This window comes from Grus americana, chromosome 28, assembly GCF_028858705.1.
Source record: "Grus americana isolate bGruAme1 chromosome 28, bGruAme1.mat, whole genome shotgun sequence".
NCBI lineage: Eukaryota > Metazoa > Chordata > Aves > Gruiformes > Gruidae > Grus > Grus americana.
Genome location: NC_072879.1, coordinates 974,224 through 1,001,130, shown reverse-complemented (window position 1 = coordinate 1,001,130; position 26,907 = coordinate 974,224). Strand labels below are relative to the sequence as shown.

The 26,907-nt window shown below is 49.9% G+C and overlaps 5 protein-coding genes across 14 annotated transcripts in view; 2 read left to right on the top strand and 3 right to left on the bottom strand.

Annotated features, from left to right (window-relative positions):
- Positions 1-1,309: 1,309 nt before the first annotated feature.
- FEM1A (fem-1 homolog A) lies at positions 1,310-5,518 on the top strand. The gene has a single exon (XM_054805215.1). It carries the CDS (start codon positions 1,533-1,535, stop codon positions 3,579-3,581), a length of 2,049 nt encoding a protein of 682 aa, XP_054661190.1. The 5' UTR covers positions 1,310-1,532; the 3' UTR covers positions 3,582-5,518.
- Positions 5,519-9,244: 3,726 nt separating this feature from the next.
- On the bottom strand, positions 9,245-13,843 carry TICAM1 (TIR domain containing adaptor molecule 1). Of its 3 annotated transcripts, none has more exons than XM_054805213.1 (2): positions 13,496-13,843; positions 9,245-12,628 (listed from the first exon to the last, which is right to left on the bottom strand). In XM_054805213.1, exon 2 carries the CDS (start codon positions 12,419-12,421, stop codon positions 10,265-10,267), a length of 2,157 nt encoding a protein of 718 aa, XP_054661188.1. In that variant the 5' UTR covers positions 12,422-12,628; positions 13,496-13,843; the 3' UTR covers positions 9,245-10,264. The 3 variants fall into 3 exon arrangements, with proteins under 3 accessions (XP_054661188.1, XP_054661187.1, XP_054661189.1); XM_054805212.1 differs by having other exon boundaries at positions 13,625-13,843; XM_054805214.1 differs by lacking the exon at positions 13,496-13,843 and adding an exon at positions 13,095-13,476.
- Positions 13,844-13,854: 11 nt separating this feature from the next.
- Positions 13,855-26,907, top strand: part of UHRF1 (ubiquitin like with PHD and ring finger domains 1) — a 34,463-nt gene continuing 21,410 nt past the window's right edge. For 5 of the 8 annotated variants that reach the window (XR_008574276.1, XM_054805201.1, XM_054805206.1 and 2 more), the window contains exons 1-5: positions 16,508-16,608; positions 18,195-18,343; positions 18,865-19,015; positions 25,951-26,034; positions 26,829-26,903. The gene's annotated coding sequence lies outside the window, so the exon portion shown is untranslated. Of the gene's footprint in view, positions 13,891-14,450; positions 14,470-16,505; positions 16,609-18,194; positions 18,344-18,864; positions 19,016-25,950; positions 26,035-26,828; positions 26,904-26,907 lie in introns of those variants that run through there. The other 3 variants (XM_054805202.1, XM_054805205.1, XM_054805207.1) reach the window with 3 other exon arrangements.
- Positions 14,459-16,512, bottom strand: LOC129197162 (perilipin-3-like). Its single transcript, XM_054805237.1, has 3 exons — positions 16,345-16,512; positions 16,030-16,158; positions 14,459-15,940 (listed from the first exon to the last, which is right to left on the bottom strand). Exons 1-3 carry the CDS (start codon positions 16,510-16,512, stop codon positions 15,380-15,382), a joined length of 858 nt encoding a protein of 285 aa, XP_054661212.1. The 3' UTR covers positions 14,459-15,379.
- On the bottom strand, positions 16,952-19,671 carry LOC129197456 (perilipin-3-like). The gene is made up of 4 exons (XM_054805954.1): positions 19,612-19,671; positions 18,916-19,111; positions 18,245-18,327; positions 16,952-17,911 (listed from the first exon to the last, which is right to left on the bottom strand). Exons 1-4 carry the CDS (start codon positions 19,669-19,671, stop codon positions 16,952-16,954), a joined length of 1,299 nt encoding a protein of 432 aa, XP_054661929.1.

Below are 26,907 nucleotides of genomic sequence, written 5' to 3'. Positions count from 1 at the left end.
CAGTTTCTTAGCAACAAAAATGATATTCTGCGTGAAGGCAACATGCATTAGCAGGATAATCCTAGGTAATTCCAGACAAGACCTAAACGGGCGGATGGACAGACTGAATAATGACAGAATAATAATAATGGAAATAACGAGGCTGATCTTATTGCCCTGGAAAGGAGAAGAAACAGCTATAAATAAAATACAACAGGAGAAACCCAGTGCCAATTCCCCATATAAAGATTAGAGCCACTCAAATTCAACTTATGCCCTAAAAATAGGTTCTGGTAACTGAAGCTTTGCTCATCTAAGCTAGGCTATTTATTGCCTTGAATATTTTTCCCTCACTCCAGCCATGTATTATCATTCAGGAATGGAGAAAGCTGTACCTCTTGTCCCATGGCAGGGATCAAAGGGAATAAATCAATTTGCGTTTGCTGTTACGGACCAGGCGTTGCTACCTTCGCACTATCTTGTCCCAGGCAGAAAAGCTGTACTTTAAAGTGTTCTACTGAACCCAATTGATTCGCTACAATTAAACCCACGTCAGACGACTGCTGTACTAGCACGCTGTGTAGCTATTGTATTTTGAAGTTCAATCGGTTCAAGGAATTTAACGGAAATAAAACCTCCCGTGAAACGAACACCCGGTGTAAAGTTATAGAAAAGCTTTTTACAGCCCTGGCCGCATCTGCTTCGCGCAGAGGGCGATCCCGGGTCACCTTCCCCGGGCTTTCAGGGCGCCCTGGCACCGGACCAGGGTCCCTTCCCCGTCCCTGGGCCCCATCTCACACCTGGCTCCGCTCCCTCCCGCCCCGGGCCCGAGTCCCTCAGCGCCCGCGGCCCCAGCCCGGTGGCAGCCAGGCCGTGGGTCGGGGCCGGTCTTGTTTCCCTGCGAGAGCTGCGGGCACCAGCGGCAGGCCTCGCCTCGGCCGCTCTGAGTATGAGCTGCCCCGGGGTCCCCCCGCTCCGCCCAGCCCCAGCCCCCCCTCAGCGCTGCTGCCGCAAGGAGCCATCCCGCTCCCTGCCACAGCAGCCCTTGCGGTGACCCGGCGCGGTGCGCGCTGGGAAATGCAGTCTCTGCCCGCCAGGCTCCCCGGGGAAGGGCTGCCTTCCGGGGGCAGCAGGACTACACTTCCCAGGGTACCCCCGCGCGGGACTGTGGCACGGCCAGCGGGCTCCGGATGCCGCCCCTTTCCCGCTGCCTGCCGGGAAACCGAGTTTCCGGGGAGCCGCTCCCAGGGGGTTGGCCGGGTCGGGCCGGGCGCAGGACTACATTTCCCATCGTCCTCCTCCCACCCCGCCCCGGGGTCTGTACGGGCGCCATTTTGTTTCGCGTTACAACCTAAGATGGCGGCCGGGCGGAGAGACTGAAGGTTGCTGTGCTGAGGTGAGGGGTGTCTCGCCGGGCGCCTCCGGCCCCGCAGGGCTCTTCCCTCCGGGGGGGCCGCCCTCGCCCATCTCCTCCCCCGGGCCGAGCTGGGGGCGTGGAGGAGCAGCCGGTCCATGGCCAGGTGGCCGGTGCGGTCGCCGCGGCCCCCGTCGCCATGGACCTGCGCACGGCTGTGTACAACGCGGCCCGCGATGGGAAGCTGAAGCTGCTGCAGAAGCTGCTGGGCAGCCGGAGCCGGGAGGAGCTGGAGGCGCTAACGGCAGGACCCGGCGGGGGCGATGGCCCCGGGGGAGGGAGCACCCCGCTGCTGATCGCCGCCCGGCACGGGCACCTGGAGGTGGTGGAGTATCTGTTGGATCACTGCGGCGCCCGTGTGGAGGAGGGAGGCTCGGTCAACTTCGATGGGGAGACCATCGAGGGGGCACCGCCGCTCTGGGCGGCCTCTGCTGCCGGGCACCTGGGGGTGGTGCGCAGCCTCCTGGATCACGGCGCGTCAGTGAACCAGACCACGCTGACCAACTCCACGCCTCTGCGGGCTGCTTGCTTCGATGGGCACCTGGAGATTGTGCGCTACTTAGTCGGGGAACGCGGGGCTGACCTGGAAGTAGCCAACCGGCATGGACACACTTGTTTGATGATTTCTTGCTACAAAGGGCACCGGGAAATTGCACGTTACTTGCTAGAGAAAGGGGCTGATGTCAACCGTCGGAGCGTGAAGGGGAATACAGCCCTGCATGACTGCGCTGAGTCCGGCAGCCTGGAGATCCTGCAGCTACTGCTCCGCTCCAAAGCCCGCATGGAGAAAGATGGCTATGGCATGACTCCTCTGCTAGCTGCCAGTGTCACTGGTCACACCAACATTGTGGAGTACCTCATCCAAGGAGGGCTGCAGCAGGAGGAGGAGGAGGTTGCAGGGAACCAAAACGGGACCTGTGCATCAGGTGGGAGCCATCAGAGGTGCTGCAGTGCTGACAAGGAGACTCCTCAGGGCTGTGGTGAAGAGGCATGTGAGAGATGTTGTGCCTCAGCTTCCAGTCAGGATGAACAGCAGGTCCCTAACGTGTTCTGCACTCGAGAGGCTGCTGTGGAAGCACTGGAGTTGCTGGGTGCTACGTTTGTGGATAAGAAACGTGACCTTTTGGGAGCCCACAAATACTGGCGAAGGGCGATGGAGCTTCGGTGTGAGGGCGGGCAATACTTGCCTAAACCTGAGCCCCGGCAGCTGGTGTTGGCCTATGACTATTCCCGGGAAGTGAGTTCGCTGGAGGAGCTGGAAGCCTTGATTACTGATCCAGATGAGATGCGCATGCAGGCACTGCTGATCAGAGAGCGCATCTTGGGTCCTTCCCACCCAGACACTTCCTATTACATCCGTTACCGAGGAGCAGTCTATGCTGACTCCGGCAACTTTGAGCGCTGCATTAACCTGTGGAAGTATGCTCTGGACATGCAGCAAGGCAACCTGGAGCCTCTTAGCCCGATGACTGCCAGCAGTTTCCTTTCCTTTGCTGAGCTTTTCTCTTATGTGCTTCAGGACCGCTCCAAAGGCACTTTAGCTACTCACTTGGGCTTCTCTGACCTCATGGGAGTACTGAGCAAAGGGGTCCGCGAGGTGGAGAGGGCTCTCGTGCATGGCAAAGACCCTGTAGTTGACTCAGCGCAGTTCACCAAGACACTGGCCATTATCCTCCACCTCGTCTTCTTGCTGGAGAAGGTGGAGTGCACCCCAGAGCAGGAACACCAGAAGCGCCAGACTATCTACCGCCTACTAAAGTGCAGTCCGCGCGCCAAGAATGGCTTCACTCCTTTGCATATGGCCGTGGACAAAGATACCACAACAGTGGGACGTTATCCTGTTGGCAAGTTCCCATCGCTGCATGTTGTGAACTTGCTTCTGGAGTGCGGGGCTGACCCCGACAGCCGTGACTATGACAACAACACCCCGCTGCACATTGCTGCCCGCAACAACTGCCCGCTGATCATGAGTGCCCTGATGGAGGCTGGAGCCCATATGGACGCCACCAATGCCTTCAAGCAGACCGCTTATGAGCTGCTGGATGAGAAGCTGCTCACCAAGAGCATGATGCAGCCCTTCAATTACATCACCCTCCAGTGCCTTGCTGCTCGCGCCCTGGATAAGCACAAGATTCCCTACAAGGGTTTCATCCCCGAGGAGCTGGAAGCCTTCATTGAACTGCACTAGGGTGGGAGAGCTGAAGTCCCCAGCCTTTCCTGTCACCTGTTTCACCCCGCAGAGGTAGTGCAGCCTGAGATCTTGGGCCGTCCTTGCCTAGGTGCTGAAGGCTGTCGCCATGCTGAGATGGGCTGCGAGCTTTGTCCTCATCTGTCACCATCAAGCTGGCGTGCACAGGGGTAGGGGAGGAGGAGGAGGCTCGAGAGCTCGTGGCAGTCCCTCCTTGTTGTCATCTTCAGGTACCAGATATCTCCAGTGCACTGTATCCAGAGAAGGCCGCAGCCCCTGCCCTTTCCCATGCCAACCGTCTTGTCCTGAGAAGGAAGGAAAATGGAGATTCCCTGGGACCTGCTGCTTCTCCCATTAGTGCTGGATTAACTCAGCGTTAAGCTTTGGAGCAGCTACATGTCACACGTGCTCTAGCCCTTCCCATCCCAAATACCAAACAGATAGGAATGCAAGTGAGGAATAAAATACCTTCCAACTAATTCTTTCCCCACCCCCTTCTCAGATTTGGTACAGTACAAGGCTAACGGCCGAGTGGCTTGTGCTCTGCTGAGGTAGTTGCCTTGCACGGCAGTAGGGCTGGGTATGCTGAGGACGTTTTTTTCTCTCCCTTGGTTGGCCAAGTAGCAAGTGGTGTTAAAGGCCTGAGATTTCAATGATTGTGCATAAAGCTGGGTTATTTTTTCTCTTTTAGAGCCAGGCCCTATCTATGCTGCAAGACTTCTTCAATCCTGTAAGATGTAGTAAGGTCAGTTCTGGTTATATAGTTACATCAGTAGATGTTGGTTTTTATGAATGGGGAGGAAAAACTGCTACCTTAAAACCAAAATAATAATGTGGAGTTCAGGCCCTTAGCTTGCCCATTCTGCACGTGTTCAGTCCCTTCCCCGCGCAGAGGTCCTTCAGCTCCAGAGGTCAGCGAGGATTGAGCTGTACAGGGTGGATGTGGCCCGGTGTCGGAGCCAAACCAGTGCACTTGGCACCATCGTTGAGGATGTGCTCTTGCAGGCACTCTAGGCTGGGAGGTACTTGTAGCATGGGTGTTGCTTCGGGGGGTTATTACAGCAAGTGAGTGTTCGTGGCATGTTTGCATGAGGGTGGTCTGAAGGAAGAAGCAAGAAAGAAATCACAGTTAAAGGTGCCTTCTTGTTCTTATTAGTATCAACTGATTGGGCTCTGTTAATTATCCCATTCTGAAAACCTACATGGAATGAGTTGTTAGCATCTGGTTTTGGCTTTTGATTCTTTTTGCAACTTTACCGAGGATGGTGCTACTTCAAAGATCAAATTTGAAATCTCATTTGGCTACTATTTGGGCAAGCTCCTTTCTTTAATTAGGATCTGCACGCAACTTGTTTTTCTCTTTAAATCTGTAGTCTCAGGGTAGGCATTTGCTTCCATTAGCAGAACCCTCCTTGGTGGTAAACAGTCAGTGTTGGTAAACATGATGCTGTTCCAGCAGTTTTATCTTCTTGCAGGGGGAGTGACTGGGCTTTGGCAGCCTGTGGCTCATTTCTTGGCCCCGGGCAGAGTGGAAAGCACAGTTGGGGGTGAAGCAGCTGCCTCTGAGCTTTGGGAAAGGTCAGGACTGGGAGAGCAGAACCCTGATAAACAACCATGCACTCTATGCTACTGAAGCTTCTCTACTTGTATTTATAAACCAGCATATCCATATGCCTCAATAATCCAATGCTCTCTGTCCCTTAAAGATATTGTAGATCTGCCATTACATTTTTGCAGTGTTAACTATAACATTTATTTATAAAGCAAGGAGGTTTAACTTTTATTGAGATGTAAAATGCAGAGTTAGTTTAGCTACATTCTATTTTTTTTTTCTCCTTTTGGCTGAAACCTGAACTAAACTGCAGGAATGGAATTTGTTAATTTGTGAGCTAATGAGCGCTCTTAACTTTAAATAATAAAACAAAAAATGGCTGCTAGAATGCAAGTGCCTTGGACTTCTTGCTGGTAAGCCTCTATTTTCAGCTTGTTTTTTAGGGACGGTACACTTGTGGGTATGGAACTACTGGGCGTTTGCAATCAACAGACATGATTGTTTCATTTCATCTGAATTTACTCCTGGGAATAGCTAAATCTGTACTGCAATTGCAAATATTTCCCCTGAAAAAGGGTAACACTGACAGCGAAGTGACACCTCTCTTTATATACTTGGTCTTATCTTTTGAAGTTAATGAAACAGTGCAAAAGGATGCTACTCTGCTGACTCAGATATTCCCTGCCTTATATACAGTTGGGACTGTGGGCACAGCAAGCAGAAAGGGGGATGCAGTGTGGCTATCATCAATTTCTTTTTCAACCTTCGAGCCGACAGTGGGAGGTCAAAAGCAGGCAGAGGAATTAAAGGTACTGGAGTTAGTTCCACACAAGAATTTAGATTTCTGAAAATGTCTGGCCTTCCTCAGGAAGGACAGGAGAGGATGGATAAAATATTTGAATGTTTGTCCCTTCATTGATTGCTCCATCCTTAAAAATAATTCTTGACAGTTTGATCAGTGTTGCTGCCTTCTGTTTGCTTTGCAAATACTAGACATGACATTTAAGCAGCTTCCGCAGTTCAGTGGGATGTGCTTCTCCCATCAAAATACTACTGCTGCGCTATAGGCGATCTTCAGGTACGTAGGAGAGCAGCTGCCACTGCAGGTACAAGGAACCAGATAGCCTTGGGACTGAGGCAGCGGCTGATGGTTCCCTGCTGGTGCTCTCTGATGCAATCCCATCCCGCACACAGAGCTGCTGGGAGGAGAGGGATGAGATGGGACTTGTTCCACAGCAGCTCTGGAGCTGGGATCTTGTGATCAAGTAGCTGGGGGATCCACTCACGTACAAAAGTCTCAAGGAAGAGAATACTTCATGTGATAGAAAAGGGCTTTAATTTTTTTCTTTAACACACAAATAATATATAATTACATAGTAAGGGCCCACCGATTAAATGTTGATAGTAATTACTGGGTGGGAGAAATCCCTGCATGAATTTGAACATTCCTTATTTATTGTAGGTGTTGTCTGGGCCAGTTCCAGTATGTAGTACAAAACAAGGATTTGTGGGGAGCAGTGAAACATTTCAGTGATGATTTTGTTATCTGAATAATTATCTTGGACAGAGAGCAGAGTTTTTTTTCCACTGGGGTGGGTGTCTGCTCTCCAGGAGCCCTTCTGTAAACTGCCATGAACAAAATATCTGCCTCTTATTCATTTCTTAAAAACCTAAGATGTGCTTTTTTCACCCCAATACTGGCAGTTGGCCCTCTTGACAATAAAGCCTCCCATACAGGTTTCTTTAGAAATGCAAAAGTGGTGAGAAATTCACTGGGATTTTCCTGGAGCCGGTTGCTGGTGCCCGTCTGTGGACATCTTTGGAACCTCCTAATGCCCTAAGATGGGTGTTTGCAAAGAAAGCGGCCTAGACCATAAAGATAAGGATATTGTATCAGCGTTTCTCAGGTTCCCAGAGAAACTGGGGAAGAACGAGGGGGTCGCAGGCACGTGTGCATCCTGGTGAAAACAAGGTCCTGGTGGCAAAGCTTCCTTTGCAGGGGGAGCAACAGCAAAGAGGGCCCTGAAAACATGGGAAGAGTGAACCTGCTGACATGGTTAGAGCAGGGCTGGGGCTCTTAAGCGGAAGTTGTGCCCAGTAACCTTTGAGCCTGTTGGCCCTCCACACACTGTAAGCTTAAAAAACCCTCCAAAACCCAACCCCACAATGTTTTACAGTCTGCTACCATGTCTGTCCCTCTCTCTTTCTCCAAGCAAACCTGATGTGACTGTGTTAAGGTTGTTTACAAGCTAGAGCAGCTTCCAGTTGACCAGTTTTCATGCTGTTTATTTATAGAAAGCGGGAGAGCTGGGGAAGGAGCGATGTATATGTTTTCTCCCAAGGGGAGGGGCTGTCCCAGTGGCTGCACAGCAACAACTGCAGTGTGACAGGAATTGCAGTAACACAACACCTATTCGAATAAAGGTGACGCAGAGGAGAGAAAATAGGGAAATAGAAGGAATCCAAGCACTTGGATACTTCCAGCGGACTTTATAAAGAGTAAATGAGTTAATCCATTGTCATTGGGTCCTTCGAAGTTAAAAGCTGAACTGTTTCAAAGCTGGAAGCCAACAACTGATGGCAGCTTTTAAATAGCAGTGCTTTTACATGGGTCTTGTTCTGCTCGGGACAGAGAGGGCTTTGATTTGTGTGAGCCTGGTGTCTTGTGCTAGTTCTCAGCCAGGGAGGTCCAGGAGGAGCTAAGCCTCTTTGAGGTGAGGGAGGCAGAGAGACCTTCTATGGACGGATCCACGAGAAAGGAACTATGGTCTCTTAAGAGGAAATTCAGTGGGATTTTAATCCAAAACTGTGACAGCCACCGCTCTTTTGCAGTTTGAGAGGGATGTGTCGGCTCTCGGCTCCCACATCTGGTGGTGCCCAGGAGTTCCAGAGCTTGCACTGAAGTTTGGTCAGTGCCCAGGCTCTGCAGCATCGTTTCCCCCCAAGGTGCTCGGTCCTGCAGACATCCTTGGCCCCTCCTGAGGGGCATAAGCTGCTGGAAAACAAAAAGGCAGCAGTTGCAGTTTTCAACATGGGGCAGGTGGAGGGGACTGTCTTCCTTTATACGGTTACTTGCAATCATCTGAGGAGCCAGGACTAAGGAGAGACTCCCATTCTGCTCTCTTCTCCATGCTGGGGATTCATGTCTCAGTAGTGAGCTTTATTTAGGAGGCTGGTACTTGTTTGGGAGGGCATGCTTGGTGCAGAATGAGCTTGAGGTAGATTGAGCCAGAGAGAAAGCGTGCGAATTGGACAGGCTTTAGCCTGGTGACCAGAGTGCTCCCTGAGAGGGGATCAATGTCAGCTGAACAGTCCTTTCTCAAGGACTTACTAATGTCTTTCCTGTGCAGGTAAGGCTTGAATGGTTCTTGGACAAAGACTATAATGCAGAGTTAGGCCCTGTGCGTGCCCAGCTTGGGTAATCCCAGATCCAGGATAGTGTGTAGGAGTCCTGTGCTTTGGCTCCAGACCACGCTGGCTCCTCTCTGTTTGAAACCTACTGGGAAGCTACTGAGTGACAGGAGCACACATGCATCTGCAGAAATACCCGAAAGGGGGTCACCCCCCTGTACCAATCACACTGGCCCTCCAGATCCACTGTAACGAGGACTTGGCAGCTCTTGGGCTCCTTCCTAGGATGAGGAGTAATGTGAGCCCTGCCCTGCAGCTTGCAGAGGCCCCGGTGCAGGATGAGTTGACTCTATAGAGATCAATGCTGTTGGCTGGGCTCTGGTTTGCGGAGGGAGCAGTCCCATTTCTAGTCATCTGGTGGCTTTGGGCTGACCTCTGCTGACAGAGCTGGCAAATGGCTGCAGCAGAAGCTGTCAGAGGAAGAGCGTAGGGTCTGGGGCTTTGCTTCAGATGCCCTCCTTGTGTTAAAAGCTCCGTAGTTTAAAGCTCAGCCTGGTACATCCCTTGCCAGGTCCTGCAGAATACCCACCCCTCTCCACTCCTGGCCTTTTGCCACCCCTTCTGTAATCCTCTGCTCTATGCTTTTGATTTTCCGTCAAACTTTTTCCTCAAAGGCAGTAACATAACTATGCGGAGTAATTTCCGGGTACGTTTCTGTGTGACAGCCACTTTAATGGGGCTCTGGTCCCACCCCGACCTTTTACAAGCAGATAAGAATGGAGGAGTGAACACGCAGCTTCGCCTTCTCTGCAGTTTCTCCCTCCCATTCCACCTTCTTTTTTTTTTTTCTTTCCCAAACACAGCTTTACTGTAAAGATTCTTGTTTAGCCTTCTACCCAGTGTGTAATCTCAATTATCTAAAAGAGTTTTCTTAAATACAAAAATACTTTCCTTCCAGCCATACCTCCAGGGGCACATGGGTATTTTGTCCTTCACAAAAAACTTCTCTCTAGTTTCAGAGGGGAACTGGGAAAAGTGATCTCTTGATGCCTCAGCCCAGAGGCCTGCAGCCTCTCAGAAGGCTGTGAAGTTGATTTCCTGAACCTTCCTGGGTCTGATGCGAGAGGCGCGGGGGAAATGGCGCTGCTGGTATGCCGCAGCAAGGGGTGGGCACCGTGCACGCAACGTAGGCATGAGGATAACTCTGCAATCCCAAGCAAAGAGGATTGCTGGAAGAAAACGGTGGGGTCCTGTGATGCTTAGCACCTTGACAGGGGGGCAGAGCAAGTCCCCAAAGCATTCCCTGAAGATTTTCCCTCCAATGGTTTGGTCAGCAGCAGAATATGAAATAGAAACCCGGTGTGCCATCTCCCAGCCCCCTCCACCCCAGAGGTACCGACAGAACAGTTGTTCCTGATATCCCTGACTGCCCCTTTGCTAATTCTACAGGAAAGCACCAGAGAAACACAAATAAATTAATTAAGATTTATTTATAAAATCTTACAGAAAAAGAATATCTGAAATCTGCCTCGGAAAATCAGGAAAAGATTTTTCTCAGTTACTTGAAAATAAGCACAAGGAAAACAGTCTCAGGAGACTGAAACCTCTTTTGTCCAACAAAAGAAAGGTCATTTTCTCTTGTGCTCCAGGAAAGTGGCACCTTTTACCCCCAGTGGAATAAGAATAGTCCCAGTCCCTGCAGAGTCACTATAATCTAGGGTTTGAAACCAAGTGTGAGTGTCTGGCCCTGGCTGAGCTGCTGCATCTCTGATCAAGTATTCTACCTGGTTTCTTCCTCACTGTCCCGTGGACCCGGGGTGACAGTTTCTACCTGCATCATGTTGTGGTTCCCAATCTGAATCATTCGAGCGTGTTGAATGACGATGCCTCCCAGACCTGGCATCACATTGTAGTGGCCTGATGGGAGATTAGGTGGTTGGAAAGGAGGGGGACCCATCTGAGCAGGCATGGGGTGACCAGCAGTGGGAGGTGGGTATATGACAGGAGGGACAGTCAAAGAAGGGGGACACCACAGTCGGGGTGATTGCTGCCCCTGTGTTGCTGATGGAGGCCCCGGGGGAAGGGAGCCAAGGTTCAGAGCAGCTAAGTTCTGCAGTGGTTGATACTGGTCCTGATAGAGCTGTAGTTTCCTTCTCTGCACCAGGTCCCACATGGCTTTCCTCTCATTGATCCTGCTGGCAGTAAAGGTGTTCTGCACTGTCCTGGAGAACCCGGGAGAGTTCTCATCCAAGGGCGTGAGCCCGCCAAGCGTGCTGGGAATCTGACTCCGCTCCAGGGGGTTCTCCTTGGGTACAAAAGGGATGACTGAATCGCGCTTGGATGGTTTCAGGATGGACTCCATCAGAGCAGTGTTTGTCTGAAACATAAACAGGTTGCATGGGAAGTTCTTGGTCAGCAGAAGGATGATGAAAGCAGAGTTTTCCATAGCATCCTGGAAGCAAGTCAGACGGCTGCGTCCGGCAATGAAGAAGTCCTCACAGAATGTGGCACCATTGGGAACCCCCATGTTCTCCAGGAGGTCCTTGACCCGATGGGCAACCATCTCATCTTCACTAGCATGCAGGACAACAAAAGTGAAGAACCTTCCACCATCTGGCTCTGATGTGGGCATTGCTTCTACAGCCTGGGGAGGAGGAGGCCAGGCTGGAGAGGGGGATGAGTGGAGGGGAGTGGGATATAACTTGGAAGGAGGTTCCTGAATAGGAGGAGGAAAGGTTGAGGAGAAGGAATAGGTAGGAGGAGGAAGGGACGTTGACATGGAAGCAGATGCAGCGTTAGAAGAAATGCCTGCTGGAACATAGGAGTCCTTCATGGACATGTGGGCAGAACCAGTATCTACTGTAGCTCTTGAATCAGGAAGACCTGTAGATAATTGCTTTTCATCTTGTTTTTTGTCTGTGCTCTCTTTTGGTGCGTGAGGTTCTGTTGCCACTGTGCTGGAAACATCACTACTTTCGTCAGGTTGGTTCACAGCACCCAGCACAGGTGGCTGCGTTTCAGGAATAGGGAGAGTTGGATGACATGACCTGACCTGCAGAAACTTCTCTGGTCGGGGGACTTCGGCAGCTGTGTCCTGCCCGGGATGAGACTTGGATCTGCTAGCCCAGCTTGTTTCCTGCAGGCTGTGGCTCGGTCTGTCCCTGTCAGGCTGTCTAGCACTGCTGGTGCTCCCTTCACACAGCCGGCTGGGCTGGGGGACGTGCTCGGAGGAAGGAGGCTGGGTGCAAAAAACAACTGTTGGTGACGGACTGATCTCAAAGTGGCTGGGGAAAGAGGGACTCCCCAAAGAGCGCAAGGTCTGTGGGCCTGACAGGTCCGAGTTGGCTCCAATCTGCACAGGGGAACTTCTCACCACGTAGTTTGGGCTGGTGATATGGAGAGATCCTACGGCCGCATCAGATCTCAGCGTCTGAAATTTGTCACCTGAGCCCATGCTGATAGCAGAGCCATGTTTTTCCTGGTCCTCACCTGGGATGCTGTTGAGTGTGTCCCCCTGAGTTTCCTTGCTGGCATTGCGGGCTTTGGTGGCAGCCTGGCAGGCTTTGTCCATGGCTTCGTGACTGCACAGTTTTTCCTCCGCCAACACTGAGTAGATCTGTGCCAAAAGCGCCATGGCACCTGCATCCAGCTGGGGAGGCTGCAAACCCTCCCCACCTTCCTGCACTCCTGCAGCGCCCAGTTTGGTCTGGTGGATATACTGGGCTGCCCGGTTATCTCTCAAGTCATCCAAACAAATTCTTGCATCCACTTCTTGCCCCAGAGTAAGCAGGACCATGGCTTGCAGTAATTTGCTGCTGGGCCCAAATATCAAGTGCTTCAGTTTATGTTTGAAGCTAAGGAGTTTATCTTGTGGGATCTGGGATAAAATATTAAAAACATCCTCAAAGCTTGGCTGGAGCTCAGTGCTCTGTGCCATCTCATCAGCTGCTAGCCCAGATGATGGACTGAAGCAGCATGGATGGAAAAAACATATTACGGTACTTGGAGCGAAGGTTTGTTTCCCTGCGGTGCTCTGCGATGCCCTGGTTGCACTTAAGGTACCGCACAGGTAATAGCGCTTTGCTGCTCAGGGGCTCATCTCTGAACCAGGATCTCTCTGCCCTGAGGAATCAGCCAGATGGACCTGCAAGAAGAACACAGGACAACGTTCAGAAATAGTGATGTGGGGAGCTTGAGCTTGCAGAGCTTCCAGGCTCTCCCTCGCAGGTCTCGAGTATTTTTGCATCCCTTTGGGGCTTGCACGTCTGCCAGTGCTCCATGCATTCCAACCCTGTTATTAAGCAAAGAGCAAGTTCTTTGCATTAATTTCCCATTAATTACAACTGTTTTAAAATAATTGCTGAACTAATAATGTATTTGTGTAAATCCAAGTGCCTGTCTCCTCCAGGCAGCTGGTTCCAGCCTCGCAGGCTCCTTGCGATGGTCAGTCGAGGAATAAAGCATGAGGAATAACGCCCTTTCAAATCGCTTGTGCCCTGCCAGGAGGGTTGGTAACTCATACGCATCCAGTGCCAGGGTGCCTAATGTAATCGCGGACATTATCTCTGTCCGCATCTAATCCCTGAGCCCTCCTAAACCCTTGCACTCACCAAAGGCCTCTGACCCGGGTTAAATTAAACAGCAGAACTTGTCCGGAGTGGCGGAGCGTGTTCCCGGAGGGTCCGTGAGCAGCCGAGAGGAACACTGCTCACAGGCACTGGCTGAGCCCGGTGGAAAAGCTTTCCCTATTTAAAGGGAGCACCGGCAAATGCCCCAAAATAGCTCTCAACTGGGGAAAGTTTATAATTTCAAATTGCTTTTTTCTATCTCATAAAAATCCTCTAATTGCCTAATGAAGGAGCTGGAGCTGAACCTGCGGAAGTTGCTGGCTCCTCCCATGAAAACTTCTGACTCAGTGAAACGGCGGCAGAAGGGAAGGCAAGGCGAGAGCAGGCGCTCGAAACGGCCGCCGAGACCTTTGCAGCTGCTGCCCCTGCGCCCGCTGACTCACCCCGGTTTCTCCTGGCTCTCCCCGCCCGGCCGCAGCCCTTCGGCCTCGCTTCGTGTGCCGGGCCCCGCCGTACCCGCTCCCGCCGCTCCTCCGCCCTCCCTCGGCGGGGAAGGGAAGGGGCCAGCCTACCTCCGGTGTGGTCCTGGTTCCCCGCGGGAGGGGTTGGTGCGGCGGGGCCGGCTGGTCCCGGTGCCCGTGGGCAGGCGGAAGCGGGGCGATCCGGGCTGCGTGGGACCGCGGGCACCGCCCGCCCCGCCGGAGCTTTCTGGCACACGAGGAAGCGGCGGAGCCCGGCAGCAGCGGGGCGGAGCACGGCCGGGGCGGAGCGGCGGCAGCCCGGACCCGCGCCCAGGGAGCGGTACTCGGGTGTCCGTGGCAGGAGCGTCTCGGCCTGGGTGAGCTGCCCCTTCCCTCCCCGTGGGATGGGTCCCCCTCCCCGGTATGTGGCCGGGACCCTCCCGGCCGCCGGTGGTAGAGGCCGGCCCGGCAGTGCACTAGCCCCGACAGCGGTGCCAGGTACGGGGGGGGGTGTGTGTGTGTGTGTGTGCGCGCTCGCTCCACACAGAGCCTGAAGGGATTAAAGCCGAGCTAGCGAGGGTAGGCTCGGTCTAGGAACCGACCTTTCCCTCTAGTGAGAGGCTGTTGGCATTACCTCTGTAAAGCGTCAGTGTTGGGATGAGCAAGACTAGAAACATAAGGATTCAGGTAGATCTGGGTAAGATTAGAGCTGGACAGGTACAGATGCAGTTGAGCCCCAAGAGTACAGGGATAAGTCTTAGGGACAAGCTAGCAAAGACTTTTCTACCAAAGATTGAGGCAGAACATGGGACCTGCTAAAATAATTTATTTTTCTTCCTCCAGCAAGATGCCTAGAGGAGTGATTTGTTAAATACAAGCTTCTTACCAACTCAGGCTAAAGGGAAGCACAATGCTGCAGCTTTAGATACACGCAGGAGACAGGTATTTGAATGCAGGTGATACTTTATTCTGAAGTCTGCTTCCCATTATTCCAGCCTTAGCACAGGGTCATGCCAGGACATAAAATACCAAAATAAATTACATTAGGAATGATTACAAAGCATTGTTTGCTAGGGAAACAACCCACACTTCTCTCCCCTGTTATTTTAGTAACAGGATATCCTATTACCATGGCAGAGTAACTCCTGGCAAGAGCTGCCTCATTTGCCAGTTTCTTGATGGCTGCAAGAAGCTTCATGCATGGAGTTACTCATGAAGAGATGATCCCTGAAGTCACTTATATAACTAGGCAAGAAAATCCCACTGCAAATTGGCATGCTTGAAAGAAAATCCCACCTTGCAAAGTGTTGCTCTATAAAATAAAAAGCATTTGGCTGATCCATAAGGAAAAGTGTCTCTTCGAGAAGCAGCCTTTGCCCCCAACTGTTCCTGGTCTGCTGCAGGGCTGAGGCTCACCAGAAGCACAGCAGGCAAAAAGGAAGTCCTGTCTGCAACACATTTTTAAATTTGAAGAAGGGAAATGGAATCAAAGGTCAAGCGCATCATCCTCTTAAGATCTCTGCAGCTTGGATGAATTAAAAAGAAATTCAACATTAAAAATAAGTTGAGACCACTTCTTTCTCACAACTTGTCTCAGCAAGAATTAGCCATTCACACATACAGCTGGGCTGGCTTAAGCTGAAGTACAGGTCCCCATCTTCCCTTTCAGTGCAGCACCATGATTTAAAACATAATAAATCAAGACATGGAATCACCCCACCTTGGTTATCAAGCCTCCTTGAAAACTACATCTTACTGTAAACTCAGCCTGGGACAGCGAGAGAGCAGGAGGCACTCTTGGCAGTTGGACGCACAGTTAAAGTGCTGTTCTAGCCAGGGAGCCTTGGCCAGAAGAGCTGGTATTTTTCAGAGATCTTCCTCTGGTGCATTAGTTTTTATCTCCTTTGCAGCCAGTGCCACCTCTGTGTCTTTCTCTGCCTTCTCTTCCAGCTTCTCTAGCACTTCACACCCTTCCCCCAGGATCCTGTTCGCTCCCTTTGGTTCTTCAGGTGTCTTAGCCACCTCCTTTGAGGATGTAGCCTTTTCTAACATGGGTGATTTTATATCAGTCACCATATCTTTCTTCTGCTTTCTGCTATCCTGTGACACTTTAGCTATTGCCCTGAAGGGACCCACAAGCCAGTTCAGCGGGGTGTTCTGAGTTACATACTCAAACAGGTCATCTAGGGACCTTCGGGCTTCTGTCACACAGTCCTGGCTCTGGGTCAGGGTGGTGCTGGAGAGGTCCTGGAAAGACATAGCACTGGAAAAAGAACTATGGAGCTTGTGGATATTTCGAGTGGCCTGATACACAGCTTCTTGGATGTTGCTGGGCAGACCTTGGATGCTGGCTTTCAGATTCTCAAAAACAGGTTGTAGCTGCTGGGTGATGATATGCAGCATAGCTAGAGTCCGTGACTCTACCTGCTGGGAAAGAGATATAGCTCAGTTACCAGAGCAGGGGAGATGTACACCATCCACAAGAGGCCTGATTAAATACGCCCTTCTAGGGATACCTCTGCTTGGGAGGCAGTTTTAACTTGGTTTCCTTTGGGTTGGGTCAAGCTCCAGTCCACCCACAGCTGATGGAGCTTCTCCTGCCCATCCAGGAGCTTCTGGCCAACCTCCTGTTTCACAGATTCAATCTGATGGGAGAAATGAGAGGAACAGCTGTATTGCAAGCACACAGTCAGAGAAGCACAAGTGCTTCCCTCCCAGGGAGGGATCCAAGATGCCATGCAGCTGGTGCAGGATGGAAGAAGAGCTTCCATTCAGATAGTAGGGCAGGAAGACTACAGACAGGAGGAAAAAAAGAAAAAGCTTGTTTGTACCAGTTTTATTGCCAGCTGTAGTCGTGAGAGAGTATCCTGGGTGCTTTGCTTAACACGCTGCAGTTTGTTCAGGGAGTGCTGGTAGGCTCGGCGGCGGACTTTGTTAGAGAGGGAACCCAGCCGCACAAAGTAACTCCGTTGCTGTTTCTGCTCCTCCACAGAAGCCATACCAAATCCCTTGACACTGGTGGCCAGTTTACCTGGAGGAAACAAGAACAGAGATGCAGCTGTGCTCCACTCCCCCAGCTGTAAGGCAGGGGAGAGGTAAGATCACCCATTGGAAAACATGAAGGCTGAAGCTTGCTCTGTAAACAGTAGAGGTTTGTAGTTGCTCAGATATTAAAGGTAGGCTAGTCCCTGCTCAACGTGTTCTCTTCAGATAAGCAGACTTGACAGATAGGTTGAAGCATGCACCCACGTGTTTATTTGCCTTGAGGCTGATGGGCAAGGACCAGCTAGCAAATGCTTGAACTCTGTCCCATACCATGTAGCAAGTCAGTGTTGACAGCCAGCCAGCTTGGTGACAAATTCAGAGCTACCTGTCTCCTTCAGAAGATGAATCTTGCAGTGTCAAGTGTGCTCTGGTCATGTGGGACAGGATTTGCATTTACAACTGCCAGCGAAGTATTTTCTCACCTAGTTCCTCCTCTGTTATCGGGAGGTAGTGATCCACCAGATCTTCTGATATACCCAAGACAGATTCCACACCACCTGCCACTGCTTGGCTCACTGCCTTGGCTTTGCTTATGCTGTTGGTCACCACTGAATTAGTCATCTCCACACCCCCCTGGATAGCCTCTCTGCTCTGCTCCAAGGCTGTATTTATTTTGGTAGCTATGGTGCCATATGCAGCATCCAGAGCTGTGTTGACTGTAGAAGTGACCACTGATTTGGTCTTCTCAACACCATCCTGAACAGCTCCTTTGGTTAGGTCCACTGCTTCAGTCACTGTGTTGGTCACAAGATCCTTTGCACCCTGGGCAGCCCCTACAGCAGCAGTAATAGTAGAAGCGACTGCAGACTTGGTCAGTCCAACGCTGTCCTCCACAATGTGCTTAGTGAGATCCACCGCCTCTGTCACCTTGTTCGTCATGAGGTCCTTGGCACCCTGAGCAGCCTCCACAGCATTGACAATAGTAGAAGCAACTGCAGACTTGGTCAGTCCAACGCTGTCCTCCACAATGTGCTTACTGAGGTCCACTGCTTCGGTCACCTTGTTTGTCACGAGGTCCTTGGCACCTTGGGCAGCCTCCACAGCATTGACAATAGTAGAAGCAACTGCAGACTTGGTCAGTTCAACACTGTCCTCCACCATGTGTTTAGTGAGGTCTACTGCTTCGGTCACCTTGTTCGTCACAAGGTCCTTGGCACCCTGAGCAGCCTCCACAGCACTGTTAACAGTGGAGGTGACCACTGACCTAGTCAGCTTGACACTGTCCCCGACAACATTTTTAGTTAGGTCCACAGCTTCGGTCACTTTATCAGCCATTGCTTCTTTTGCCTCACAGGCAGCATCCATAGCAGATATCACTTTGGTGGACACCAGCTGCTTGGTGTCTGAGATAACCTACAACAGGGAGAGGCAGAGAAAGATACATTTTTTCCTGAAATAGGTTTTCCCTCCCTGAAGTAGCTTTTCCAAATGGCTAAATTGTGCTTGTAGTCTTGTGGGAGAGCTGGGGAGGTCAGTGCACCTGTATTTACATGGACATGTTCATTTCCACATGCTGAAGGCGTATCTCCAGCTTTTATCAGCTAGCAGTGCCTCCTCTAGCCCATTCCAAGGACTGACCCAACAAAGCAGTGCTGCTGAACGTTATTTTCCCCATATTCTTCTGTACCCATAACAGTTCCATCAAGCAAGAGATCAAGCCATGGCTTTTTCAGGAAAAGCCTTTACCTTGTCTGCTGGCTGTTGAAGAAAAGGCAAGTTCTCCTCCAGCTGATCCAGTCCTTTACAGGCATATTCATTTACAAGTGCAACTAGAAGAGACAACAGGTACCAGTTTATTCTTCAATTTGGAGAGGGGTTTTTGACCATATAATGGTCAATTTAGGGCATGCTTCTGAAAGCAAGCAAAAAATAATCACTATTCTGGGGTGGGGTGTATGTATGTGTGCAGTGTCCTGTTAAAAAGTGAACAAACCCTACAATTTGGCAGGTTTAAATAGCCTCCATTTTGCCTTCCCAGCTTTCTAGCTGTTGGCAGCACATCGCTCCAATTGGAGCATAGCACTTGCCCCCAGTGGGTCAGGCAAGTGGCTTAAAGGTTGAAAAGTGTTGGGATGAGAGACTGAGCTATATCCAAGATGAACACTGCTACTACCAGTTGGGATGCTCCTAACTTGGAGTGATAGAGAAAAAGCAGGGAGTTTTGTCTGTGGTTTCTAAGTCACTAAGCCAAGAGGCCAAACTTAGCTGCTCAATGAACCCACATGGACATGAAACTGTTACTAGCAAAAGCAGAGTAGAACACTCAATGCTACAGTTAACTAGAACAATGTGCTATCACTCAACAGGCACGTGGAACTCCCCTCTGTGTAGAAAGGGTCCCTCCAGCCTCAACTTACTTTGTGGCTCCAGTTGGTTCAGGATGGGCTGAGCCCCACCAACCACGCTACCTACTGCAACTGCAGCCACAGTCTCAGCCACATTGCAGACACCACTGAGGTAAGGATGCGTCTCCTTGGTATAGTTGTAGGCAGATGAGACCAGGTTGAATGCAGAGTTGAGCAAGGGCAAGCTGGTTACCCGATTGACAGCGCTCTAAAACCCAAGAGAAATAAGTGACATCAGAGGCCCAGCCTCAAGCTGGTGAGTAAACACAAGCCATGTGTCTATCCAGAAAGGTCCTAAGGGGACATCCAGGCCATCTCCTCATCCTCCTTAAACTCAGAGTTGAAGAGACTCACCCAAAGACCACTAGCAAGTCAGCAATAAGCCAGGATTAAAAGTTTGAACTCTGGGCTCATCATTCTGAGTCACACTGGGTTTCAGCACCAAACCCAGATGTGGAAATCAGACTTATAACAGCCCATGATTCAGAATTATTTGCATTACTTGAGCCAGCCCTGAAGTTTTCTCTTGAGCAAAAAAGTTAGCTTCTATATTAACTGAGTTTAAATTTAGCTACAGCTTCATAATGCCAATCTTTCTGCTACTCCCAGCCTGGTTTTGAGGTGCTGACAGAAGTTAGTTTACCAGCATATCTATCAGCAGGTGGTTTAACTGTTGCACATTCGAGTTCTAGCTGCCCTGGCACCTACCGCTTGCTGCTGTTCCTCAGTCTTTAGCAGATCTTTTTTTGTGGTCTTTTCTGATGCCATACTGAATTCAACTGCAGCTGAAAGGAAAAACAAGAGTATAACATGAGTACAACTTAATTTCCTCCAGTGAATTAAAGTCTAGCAAAACTGGTGAAAAGCAGAGGGCAAAGTTGGGATCCATCATTCAGCATGTCCTAGGAACGTTAACGTGGCATCACTAATCTTTCTTGCAAAGGTGTGAAGATATTTGAGAGGCTCCATGATTTATCATCTGCAAATATTTATGTAGGACAAGGACTGTACTCAGTCACCTCCTTCAATCCCCAAACAGCCAAATGCTTTAAGCTAAATAACCATCCTACTTATTTTATTGCTGATAACATTTGACTAGCTTCAGAGTTACAGTTTAGAAGCGGATGAGAACTATCTTATCTGTCATGTGTTTTCTCTGTTAGAGATACTTCTGGGTCAGCTTCCCACTGCACAAGCTCTTTGCTGGCCAAGGACTAGAACACTCAAAGGAAAGATGTACCCTCCAGAACCAGGGCTAATGGTGGGAATCGCTGAATGTTGTCTCACTTGATCATAAAAAAATTACTGTCCTACTAACAAGCCCTGCTGAAATGCAGCTGCTTGTTAGGACAGTAGCATAAGTAACTTTTTAGTCTTAATTTTCAAAATGTGAAAAGCTCAAACAGTTTAATAATGGAGTTTAAAATCAGAAATATTTATTTTGAAAAAGCTGTCTGAACTTGTTTAATACCCTATGAGGAGGAAAAGCCCTCAGGTTTCCCCCGCTTTGGCATAGAGATAGGTTTTGTAATGGCTTAATCCGTTTTCTTCTTTGGGGGGGGCGGGGGAGAGACTGGCAGGACTTTGGCTCCCCTTCAGAAAGGTGTCAGGGCCAGACACCCCAGATCAGCAATAGGCATATTTTTACCTTCTTAAAAAGCATTCAGTGTTCATAGCCCCTTTCCTCTGAAGGCTCACTCTGGAACAGCCTTTGCAGAGGACATCAAGATGAGAGTCATTTTAGAGTCATCCCACTATGCCTGTGTTCACAGTGGGGAACTTCTGTCAGCTTCCTCACCACCACAAACTCCAGCTACACCAGCCATCTCACAGCTCTGGGAAAGATATGAAAATCCTTCAAAGTCATCCTAGAAGAGCCAGGTTTCACAGCTGCAGCATTCTGGCCAGCTACCTTGAAACTTGCATTCCCATCCTACTGGCCAACTAGGCAGGAAATGTCTCCTCACTTCCTGTGAAACCAAGTCTCAGAAGTTTTCTTATTACATAATGGGATTAAAGAAGTTCAAGTATAAAAGTTATGCAATATCTTGAATCTGTATTGGCTTCCCCAGCATAGACCTAGGTTGGTATCTGGACACTCCAGTATCATGCGATAAATCTGGTATTACTTCTCAGTCTTAGGCACAGCAGGGACTTCAGCATATTCATGCTTCAGTGCAGCATCCACTTCTCTCCCTTACCAGTTAATTCCTAGTCTTAGAATTCCTATGACATTTTCCAATGGAAAACCCCCTAAGTCAAAACTCACAAACTGGATTCCTAAGCCAGGCAGTGCTCCAGGCTCACTGGCAGACTCTACCCAAAAAAACTTGCCATCTGATTTGTGACAGAGACCATTGTCTTGTTTCTTATGTTCTCTGACTTGTGTAAGGTTTTTATTTTGCTGTGGAAACAGGAACAGAGAGCTGGGGAAACAGCAGTGAAACAACCATTTGTTGGGCTATGGTTAGAGCTAGAAGACATCTCAGGAGGTTAACTTGGCAGGATGTCAAATATTGCTGCATTAACTGTGAAATTAGCATTTTAGTGAGATTCAAGCAAGGCAGGGATGCAGAGTGCAAAACTACAGCAAAAGTTGTCACAAAAGTTGCAATCTCCAGCCTCTCAAGTGAGAAGCCCAGATGGAGCCAGTGCTCTTATGCACATTCCTGGTAACCACCCTGCCCAGGGGGCTGCCGAATTTAACAGCACAGCAAAAATACAGCTTGAACTTTGTCAGCCTGGGAGAACTTCTAGAAAACAGCTCCAAAAACATAGCAGGGTTTGAACATAAAGTTTGAGTCCCAAAGTCCACGGGGTTTGCTCAGTTAGTGGTTATTCCTCTTGCAACTGCATTAGGACAAGTTTGTTGCTTTTTTTTTGAAGCCAAATAGGCTTAATCAGTCTGCAGCCCTGTCACAGGGCAAAGCACAGCTATTTCAACACCATTACAAACAACCCCTTTGCTCAGTTATTTTACTTCTAGACAGGTGGGAAAAACCTCAAACTGCAGAGTGTCTTACTGGCACTGGTGTCAGGGTTAGCATGCAGAGACACATTGCAGCAAAAAAAAAAAAAAAGAAGACTCTAGTTGCTAGCATAAGTCAGGATTAACTCCTTGCCTGATGTAAAAACTAGTATAAGGTTAGAATCAACCTCTGAAGTACTAGGAGCCCATCTTAATTATGGATGCAAATGTGTCAGTGACAATCCTTGCAGCACAATCATGTTAGAACATGGTTTGCTCTCCTCTGTGTAGGAGGAATTGGGGTGTGTTGCAATGCCAGCATTTGTGGTGTGAATAAATCTTCATGAGCCCACAGCATGGTTTTATTTTCTCTTTTCCATGAAAGTGCTGAGCAGACCTTGTTTTACTTCACAGATTGCAGGAAAGCACAGTGCTTAGCAACTCTGGGTCAGTTGTTTCAGAATCCTTTGGAGAAAGGCACAGCTTCAAGCCAGGGTAGTTGCACATGGGAGTCCCTGCAGGCAGACTCCACACAGGGGAACCACCAGGCAGAAGAGCAGAAATAGCATCACTGTTTGCTTTGTACGAAAATTATGATCAGACAATTTCATACCATTGCTACATCAGAAATATTAGGTCACTGCTAGAGAAAGTTCTTGCAACAGGTTGTTTCAGAAAGATGAAACTCTCCAGTGCACATTTCTAGCATGACACAATAGCTTAACTGCTGATGATTGCCCACTTTGGCAAAAGTCTGAACTCCATGAAACAGTAAGGGCAACAGCACCACAACTGCCAGACTGCCATCTGTTTCCCCTGCCTGGGCCGGGCCGTCACAGCCAGTACAACATGCTAGCCTGGCAGAAGGGCAAGTACTTTCCTGCTGGGGTAAGCACCTCCCTTGATTGCCATCCCTCTCAGTGACCAGCAGACATTAAAGTAGTTCTTTAACTTGTGTAAGGTTATTTTTCTTGTGGAAAAAGCTCTGCCCCATGAAGCTAGCCTGCTGTTACGTTGTCCTGCAGACAGAGAGATAGAGTCTTGTTGTTCAGGAAGCTTTTCTCCCCTCCAAGCAAGTTTTACCTTGGGAAGACTGAGCCATAGCTGGCATGCCTGGCTCAGTAGCCTAAATGGCAATTCCTTAACAACCATTTAGGAAAACAAAGCTAAATTTAGTGCTTTAGATATGAGCAGAGAAGGCTAATCAGGGCAGAGGTATTAATTTGTGGTTAAAGCACTTATGTTCTTTTCAAGATTTGCCACTGATACCCCAGTTACCATAAATGCAGTTGGTAGAACTGGGTCACAGGACATCTGCTGCAGCAGGGAATGGCACTGCCCATAACAGAGTAATTTGCAAACACTCCAAGGGCACAGTTAGTTTTAGGAGGAGAATCAGATGATTTTCATGTTCGGCCTTGGGACATAAGTTTCAGAATTGCTGGCAGAGGTCCCCATCTAACCTTTCAGGCAAAGGTATCAGCATTAGGGAACCTCAAAGATTAAAGCCACTTTTGCAGATGGAGGTAGAGTTTCCCCACACACACTTCCAATGGGAGGTAAGCACCACAGCCAGTGGCCATTACTAGGTCAGTAACTCCTTGGGACAGTGAGTGTATAAGCTATCAGAACCTGGAGATATTTTAGGAGTGACTTTAATTAAAACAGCTTCTGGGCTTTCCAGTACTTTCCATTTACAAATTTTGCCATGAGGACAAAACTCTGAGTTTCAGACGGAAGCTATAACTTGCATAGCAAGCAGTGTGCTGCTTGCTCTTTACCACACATTTTCATCTGGAAGTTTCAGCAGAACCAGCTTCAGTAATTGAAGTCCTTCACAGCCATACACAGTTTCAGGTAGTCACAACCTCATTTAAGAGCCCTGTTAGTCTTGAAAAATGCTAAGCTAGTCTTCCACTGCTCCCTCCAGCAAGCTGGCAGAGCTGTACATGGCTGCAGCCTCCATCTGCAGAGAGACAGTGCTCTTGAGCAAGAGAGCAGTTACCTTGTCACATAAGCCACCCCCTTCACTATCATCATGCCTACACCAAATGATCATGTGAAATAGCTCCAGGCAGATCTGGCAGCACTGTCAACAGGAAGGGAATACCCAACTGATCCGTCTGCCTCCTGAGGCACGTACTGCTTCCCCCAACATCAACACGAGTCAGCAGTGATGTCCAGGATGCACATCATGTGCTGCCCCTGTGTGGCTGGGTGGGAGAGCCACCTCCTGTGGATGCCCTCACACAGCTTTGGTCTTCACCAGGCAATAAGCAGAAGAGAGCTTTCAGACCCAAAGCTGCTCAACCACAGATCAGAAACCCATAGTGTTACCAAGAAGTCACCTCATGGCTAGGAAGAAGCCCTTAGGGAAGGAGTTGAAGCCTTTCAGCTCTCCCCAAGGCACAGCAGATACAGCATGACACAATAAGATGTCACCTTTGGCCTCAAAAAGCCAAGACACCCCCCACCCACAAATGCAACAAAGACACAGCACATGGCTCCATGCCATCCCAGGGAGCTGGAAAAGCCCCATGGGCACAGCTGGGGGAACACAGCCCCTCAGCAGGTATGTTTTACCCTTAGTATTCTCCAGGGCCAAGAGCTCCAGGGATGGAGCCAGCTCCAAGCCCAGCCTCCACACCCCCCCCCCCCAATATCCCTGGGAGGGCTGCAAAGAGCCACCCAAGGCAAGCAGCAACCTCAGGGAGCCCCCAGCCAAGCCACAAACCCCTCCCCACCAGCCCTGCCTTACCTGCCTCCTCTGCTCCCCAGCACTGACAAGATAGGGAATGCTGGGCCTCGCCCCGCATAAATATGCCAGGTGCTTGATGAGTAGCTGAGGGAGCCAATCGGGACACTGGAGGTGCTGGCCTGGCCAATAGGGAGTGGATGGGAGTGGGAGGGGTGGGAGGTGCGTGTGGGACAGGGTGAGGGAAGCAGGTGAGGGCTTGCAGACTCTTCCAGGGACCTGGTGGCTCTGGGGTGAGGGTGCTGCTCTTTGTCCCCCCAAAGAGGGACGAACCTGCCAGGGCATCTCCGAGGGTCCTGTCAGAGGACATCCATCCCTGAGCACTTTGGCCTTTGGTGCGTTGCCCCACAGCAGCTGTGGCCAGGGACGTGCCCTCCAACATGGCGGGGCACTGAGGGACAGAGGCATTGGAAGTCTGTGGTGATCTGCCCCGTGGTTGCGAAACAGGCTCAGCCCATCAGCCTGCAGGCACTGCTCCTGTACCCATGCCCTTGCATGCCCATTTGGCTAAAGCTGGACGATCCAGCTTGCTACCATGTTGGCCCAAATGCTTGCTTCTGCGAGCCAAGAAAGGCCTAGCCAGAGCCTGAGCTATTCCCGCATACCCTGTAGAAAAGCCCTGCTCCCGAAGGTGTGTCCGTGCTAGCAGGGACACAGATTCAAGCGTGGGCCTTGCCTGCCATCCACAGTGGGGATGTGAAACATGTCCTCAGCCTGGATTTAGCCGTAGCACTGGAGCTGCTTGGAAGGAGGGCCCCTGTTCCCCAGGACGGGGGATGTGTTCCTCACACGGGCACGTGCAGGGTCAGCCAGCACCAGCAGGCAGCTTGTGCTTGGCTTTTTCCAAAAAAAAAAGGTTGGAAATGCACAGTTGGAAAGTCCATGTATGGGTGGTGGGGCTCAGCATGCTTACACCTGCTCTTGGGCTGCTCCTTGCATGGCATCGCAGATGTTGTCAAGAAGCTCCAGTGAAGCAGGATGTGGCGTTTGTGATGTGAAAACTTTGCTCAGCTGTGATGTTTTCTTGGCAAATCTCTCCTACCCTGCAGCATGGGTGCTGTAACTACCCAGGGAATGAGACATGCTCTCCCGCTCTCAGCCCTTGCCTGGCTACAGCAGATGCGTGATGGTGAAACATGCTGCTTCTCAAGTTTGCTGTGATTTTCAAGATAGGGGTTGCCTTTTATTTTTATACTTGCAGAGGGCCCAGCAATGCAGGACTTTGAGCCTGGCTGGAGGAGGTTTGGGCTTTTTAATAGCAATAACAAATAATGAAAATTTTAGTTAATGCTTTGCTTTTCCATTTGTGCCTTTTCATCTTCAGATCTAAAAAAACTGGTTTGACACCATCAATTAAACTTCCTGTTGTCTGTTTTCAAGATCAGTGGGGGAGGAAACTGAGACACAGGTAAGAATTATCTGAAGTCTTCTAAAGCTATTAAGCCGATTGAGTCACCTTGTTTTTGGCTGGTGAATGTGGGAGACCTTGGGTCTCATTTCTGTATTGCTCACAGAAAGCCATGAAGGCAGTGGGAGCAGGAGGTTGTCAAGGGTTTTTGAAAATGTGCTGTTAAGCTGACAAACATGTAGACAATTATCACTTCTCAGCTTTGAGGTTAAAAGGTAATCCCCCTCCTTACTTGAGCCAGACTTATCATGGAGTTGTTGGCTGAAAAGACCTCTGGTAGTCCAACCTGCTGCCAGAGACAGGACCATTCGCAATGGTGGGCCAGGTCAGCTGTGGGCTTTGTCTAGCTGAGTCTTGAAAAACTCCCAGGGGTGGAGATCTCACACTAGGTATTGGATCCAGCACTGCCTTATGCTTCTAATGAAGAAGCAGTTCCTAATGTCCACTCTGAACTTCCCCAGCTACAAATTGTGGCTTTTGCCTGTTTTACCACATGCACTGCTGAGGAGGCTTTTTGTGCTTCTGTCTGTGTGACATAAACTTCATATTCTAGCATCATCTGGGAACCTTTCATCTAACAAACTCCCTGGCAGTGCATGGTTCCTCCTTTGATCTTGTTCCCTTCACAGGGTAAATTACAGTTTTGAAGTGTCCAATGTCTTGTATTAAACTTAAGCTGATTAGCAGGTGTCACATGGTGGCTTTTATAGGTTGTGATGTATGTAGGGGAAAGAATGGATATTTCTTGTCTGTCCTCTGAAGATCTGATGAAATGTTTTGGGGTTTTTTTGCAGGAACCAGGAATCAAGAAATTAGTCCTGTGTTTTTCTGAATGTTGACCTGTATATAGACAGCAGCTGCGTCCTCAGGTAA

Coding starts and splice junctions, on each gene's coding strand:
- FEM1A (XM_054805215.1), top strand. CDS start 1,533: ATGGACCTGCGCACGGCTGTGTACAACGCGGCCCGCGATGGGAAGCTG.
- TICAM1 (XM_054805213.1), bottom strand. CDS start 12,421: ATGGCACAGAGCACTGAGCTCCAGCCAAGCTTTGAGGATGTTTTTAAT.
- LOC129197162 (XM_054805237.1), bottom strand. CDS start 16,512: ATGGCTTCTGTGGAGGAGCAGAAACAGCAACGGAGTTACTTTGTGCGG. Junction 16,159..16,344: donor TACAGCTGGCAATAAAACTG/GTACAAACAAGC, acceptor TTCTCCCATCAG/ATTGAATCTGTGAAACAGGA. Junction 15,941..16,029: donor AAACTGCCTCCCAAGCAGAG/GTATCCCTAGAA, acceptor TCTCTTTCCCAG/CAGGTAGAGTCACGGACTCT.
- LOC129197456 (XM_054805954.1), bottom strand. CDS start 19,671: ATGGCATCAGAAAAGACCACAAAAAAAGATCTGCTAAAGACTGAGGAA. Junction 18,328..18,915: donor GAACCAACTGGAGCCACAAA/GTAAGTTGAGGC, acceptor TGTCTCTTCTAG/TTGCACTTGTAAATGAATAT. Junction 17,912..18,244: donor TTCAACAGCCAGCAGACAAG/GTAAAGGCTTTT, acceptor TCCCTGTTGTAG/GTTATCTCAGACACCAAGCA.